The sequence below is a fragment of the Poromitra crassiceps genome (genome assembly GCF_964638095.1).
Source record: "Poromitra crassiceps genome assembly, chromosome: 10".
Classification (NCBI taxonomy): domain Eukaryota; kingdom Metazoa; phylum Chordata; class Actinopteri; order Beryciformes; family Melamphaidae; genus Poromitra; species Poromitra crassiceps.
The window spans coordinates 23893036-23898268 of NC_139631.1; the positions used below are offsets into that span (position 1 = coordinate 23893036).

General features: G+C 44.9%; 1 protein-coding gene across 1 annotated transcript in view; it reads left to right on the forward strand.

Annotated features, from left to right (window-relative positions):
• Positions 1–3240, forward strand: part of LOC310784328 (zinc finger protein 711-like) — a gene marked incomplete at its 5' end in the record, with an annotated part of 3674 nt that extends 434 nt beyond the window's left edge. The window contains 4 exons of the mRNA XM_083645344.1: positions 785–973; positions 1096–1233; positions 1357–1494; positions 1828–3240. Coding sequence (XP_083501470.1) covers positions 785–973; positions 1096–1233; positions 1357–1494; positions 1828–3014 — 1652 coding nt within the window. The 3' untranslated portion in view covers positions 3015–3240. The remainder of the gene's footprint in view (positions 1–784; positions 974–1095; positions 1234–1356; positions 1495–1827) is intronic.
• Positions 3241–5233: the final 1993 nt, after the last annotated feature.

Here is a 5233-nt window from a genome sequence, read left to right on the forward strand (position 1 = left end):
ACTGCTCGCAGACACTTGAAAGTGTCGATTCAAGTCCTCATTTCTGTCGGCGACCATTTCAAAAGTGTCGGCAGACGAAGCATAAATTGGGCTTAAGACTCCGATCAGACAAAGTGTATTTACGCAGCCTGGAGTGGCCTTTTTGTGTGTGTTTTCAATGAGAGTGAAGTATTTTGCTCACTGCTTTTGCATTGCTGAGCGCCTCACATTTTTCTGCTCTATGCGCCCGCCGCCCTGAACGCCTCCAGTTGAAAAAACTCTTTTGGGTTCCCCTGTCATCCTGGGTTCACCTGTCACCTGTCATCTGCATATTGTCTTCCACCAAACTGCAGGCGGAACCAAATCTACAAGTTGATATTTTATTCAAATGAAGCTCTGCTGGGCAGATTATGCAAGCTGGATTTACCAGAAGACCGCTCTGCCAGGTGTTTTCTTCCACTAACAAGGAAACGTCAAATTGACAGATTTTTTTAAATGTCTGCAAGGATCCTCCGCCTGTCATTTTTTTATGCAGATGTTTCGATCATAAATGCTGGATGTTTAGATACATATTTAATAGCAGTTAGGCTAAGGACAATATGTTGATTGCCGAGGAGCAAAAAAGAGAAAACACTTTATTTTTCTAACTGTAGGCGAATCAACAACGAAAAAGGCAGTGGTTTTGTGTCTGCCCTGGTACAGCATGTTGACATACTTCCCTGAACAAGTGTCTGTGAATCATGGCTTTGACTGTGAATCATGGCTTTGACTAATAAATATATATATTTTTTCATTCTTTCTCCAGGGGGGACAGAGGTAATAACCGAGGATGATTACCAGAATGGCCACCCTGACCTGGAGGCTGCATCTTCAGGCAGACTGGGAGTTGGCCGCGACAAGATGGTGTACATGGCAGTCAAGAACCATATAAAACAAGAGGAGGAGGACGACGACGACAGTGATGAGGATGATGATGATGATGATGATGACATCAGTACGTACTCTTGTGAGACAATTCCCTGATCAAAACACTTTCAATTTGACACTTGGTCAGCCAGGTCCCACTGAGTGCTGGTAAATCAGGGTGTTAAACCGCTTGTCTCTGTGGCTTTCTAGATGAAAGAGACATGGCTGAGCAGGTGTATATGGAGGTGGTGGTAGATCAGGAAGAGGAGGCTACAGCGCAGGAAGTCCAGCTAGATGACTCCCTAAACAACAAGATGTTTGTGCCCGTGTCCTGGGCAAATTCTTATGGTAAAAAAAATCATGGCTTGGATGTACACAACTTTTATATCGTGAAGTATCATAGAACAAGCAGGTTTCACGATGAGAGGTGTTTTTATATGCTGCTGATTGTGAACTGATATCTCTGTACAGGCAACACCATTGATTCAGTGAAGAATGGCACGGCCACGCCTTTTCTGCAGATCCGAGAGGGACTGGGCGCCAACCGGGCCCTCAAACCCAAGCCGCTGAAGAAGAAGAAGAAGGGAGAAACGCGGCAGTGTCAGACTGGTATGAACAGTGTCAGACTGGTATGAACAGTGTCAGACTGGTATGAACAGTGTCAGACTGGTATGAACAGTGTCAGACTGGTATGAACAGCCGTTAAACATAGCGGTTGATGTCGAAGGTTGTTTGATGATGGGAATGGCTTTACAAATTGTCAGTTATTCGTGTACTGCAGGACAGAGCAACATTCCACATACTGTCTGGTTGTCCCCAAAATTAAAATTTTTTCTATTATGGTTTTGATCATTTGGTGAAAATGTGAGAGTTTTACACAAGTTTATAAAATGTCATTGACAGTATTATAAACTAATACATGCTATCCATTCTCTGTCCCAGCTGTCATCATTGGCCCAGACGGCATGCCTCTGACCGTCTACCCCTGCCACATCTGTGGGAAGAAGTTCCGCTCACGAGGCTTCCTCAAATGCCACATGAAGAACCACCCGGACCACCTGCTAAAGAAGAAGTACCAGTGTACAGACTGCGACTTCACCACAAACAAGAAGGTCAACTTCCACAACCACTTGGAGAGCCACAAGCTGCTGAGCCACCACAGCGGCGAGCGCTCTCCCGAGTACACGGAGTACGCACGCCGCTACCACGAGTCCAGCCCGCTGGGCTCCGACAAGCTCATCGTCAAGGACCGCGAGCCCAAACTGCACCACTGCAAGTACTGCGAGTACGAGACGGCCGAGCAGGGCCTGCTCAACCGCCACCTGCTGGCGGTGCACAGTAAGAACTTTGCTCACGTGTGCGTGGAATGCGCCAAGGGCTTCCGTCACCCGTCGGAGCTGAAGAAGCACATGCGGACCCACACGGGCGAGAAGCCCTACCACTGCCCGCACTGCGACTTCCGCTGCGCCGACCAGTCCAACCTAAAGACTCACATCAAGAGCAAGCACGGCGCCGACCTGCCCTTCAAGTGCAGCCACTGCCCGCAGGCGTACGCCGACGCGCGGGAGCTCCAGCGTCACATAGAGATGGTGCAAGGCCACAAGACCCACCAGTGCCCGCACTGCGAGCACAAGAGCACCAACTCCAGTGACCTGAAGCGACACATCATCTCCGTGCACACCAAGGACTTCCCCCACCAGTGTGACGTGTGCGAGAAGGGCTTCCACCGGCCCTCGGAGTTGAAGAAACACGCGGAGACGCACAAGGGCGGCAACAAGGTTCACCAGTGCCGGCACTGTAACTTCACCGCCTCGGACACCTTCACCCTGAGTCGCCACATCCTGTCCTTGCACACGAAGGACCTCCCCTTTAAGTGCAAGCGATGCCGACGAGGCTTCCGGCAGCCGGCGGAGCTGAAGAAGCACATGAAGACGCACAGCGGGAGAAAGGTTTACCAGTGCCAGTATTGCGAGTATAACAGCACGGACGCTTCTGGCTTCAAACGCCACGTCATCTCTATCCACACCAAGGACTACCCGCACCGCTGCGACTACTGCACCAAGGGCTTTAGGAGGCCTTCAGAGAAGAGCCAGCACATAGCCAGGCATCACAAAGACATGTTGATGTAATGTCATCACACGCGCACACACACACACACACACACACACACACACACACACTCCTCTCTATCTCTCTATCTTTCTCGAGTAAATCTGTGTCACACATCCAGAGTAATTTTAGTCTATTAATAAAGGAATGTTGGATATAGACTGTTGATGACGACAAAGACAATTCGAATCGACCATTCTGTGTTCTGTGGTGAAATGTGTCTAAGCCCCCCCCCCCCCCCCCCCCCCCCCCAAGGGTAATGCAAGAACGCATTTTTAGGTGGGAGTGAATTTAAAAAAGCAAGTGTATACACTTAGTGGGACAGCTGTAAATTTTGTCTTGTTTCGTTGCAAAAAAATCACATATAACATATATTCAGGGTTTCAAATGTCTATATTTTTATACCCACTCAGCTGAAATGCTGCAAGATTATGACTGTGTCCTGTAATATAGCAAGTGGTGCTTTGTGAACGTCATGCCAGTTCTTCAGATGATGTGGAATATGAGTACAGGAGAAATTTGCCCCCTCAGAGTATCACCTAGTATCTCTCTCCCCTTACTAACTAACCAGCTTTTACCCTGACATTTGTTTCCAATGCCGTCTTGTCATGAATTCAACAAGGGGCGGGGCCATTTGTGTGATCAAAAATGGTTTAGAACAATGTTTACACGCCTAACGCACCTTAAACGGATATTCATAAATCTAACGGTTGTACTTCTGTACACTACCATTTTCCTCCCAAGACTGAACACTCATTGAGTGCCATCAAAAATAGTCACGTACAATGTATATTCTGTTAAAAATCTGAATCTGGGTTTTTATAAATGGTCAGATCAGCAGAAAAGAACAAAAAATGTGCCGTCGACATATTAGTGGAATATCCCTTTAGTGTAAAGTAAACAACCTGTTTCTGACAGCAATCTGCCTTTTCCCCTCTGATGGTATTATTGACGTTATGTGAGCTTATATTAGCAGAAGGTTGACTGATGACCGTTTGGTGACCTCTGAAGTAGTTGTATCTGACTGCCACTGGAAGATGTCATGTGTGATGTCACCTATGACACGTATGTGCTCTCTCAGCTAACCTTTGATTGCAATCATGCCTTACATCTGCTGGTCTTTATTCCTCAAGCATTGAACTCCGCTTATCAGAAGACAAGTGATTTTTTAAGTCTCAAACATGCTGTATCAACATTCTCTCAGCGATGATGTATGTTTGAGTCTGTAGAAAGCACCTTAATTAAAACAAATCTTTTAATTACATGTATGGGGAGTATATATATAATATATATATAGTCCCCGGATAATAAACAGTTACTAAACTTTGTGAGTGGATAAAGAGTGTTTTGAGTATTGTCTCCTATAGCAGGTGGGAACATAGCATTATTCCATCACAAATGAGTTTGTCGTTGAAAGTGGTGAGTGAAACCATCTGTTGTGTTTTATGGATAAGTGATTGGGTTTTGTGTATGTTTGTGCTCACTAACATCAGTTTCCCAGAGCCTAGTCCTGCGTAACCGAATCCCAAGCATGGGAATATCTTGAACTCCCTGGTCGACATATTGGCATTAGTCTTAAAAGTATGCACATATGCTGTCTGCATAAAATTAATTGTGGTATATATTAAAGATCCATGCATTTCCTGTACCTTAGTCTATTTTTCTTTCTGTCTGATTGTGGATAAACTACTGGTGGGGAGGAACCAAAATAAACAATCTTAAAAAAAGAAGTCCTGCAAATAGTTGCCACTAGATGGCAGCGGTTTACTCTTATCAAAATGAAGTCACAGAAGAGCATGTTCTCTTAGATTTGTTGGCCATGTATCACCGTATGTAATCTGATTACCTACTGTGGCAATAAATGTGATTCCCATTCTAGTATTAAGATTTCATCTAATGAGTATCAGTATCTATCAATTCACAGATTCTGAGTACAGTGTGTTTTTACACTATCCACATTACTGATGATTATTTATCAAACATCTCATAATGTAAATATGTTGTGAAAGCACCAATAGTCATCACAATATTGTCGCAAATATCGATAACATTTTAAGGTAGGCTATTTGGTCAAAAATATTGTCATATTTGATTTTGTCCGCACAGCCCCCAGCCCTATCTCACATGTGGCTTTGACTTACAACTGAACATTTTTAGGCCACTTGTAGAAAATGCAAACAATCGTGTATCACCGTTCAGCCTAAAAATTGCTATATGATATGATTTTCCATCCATAATA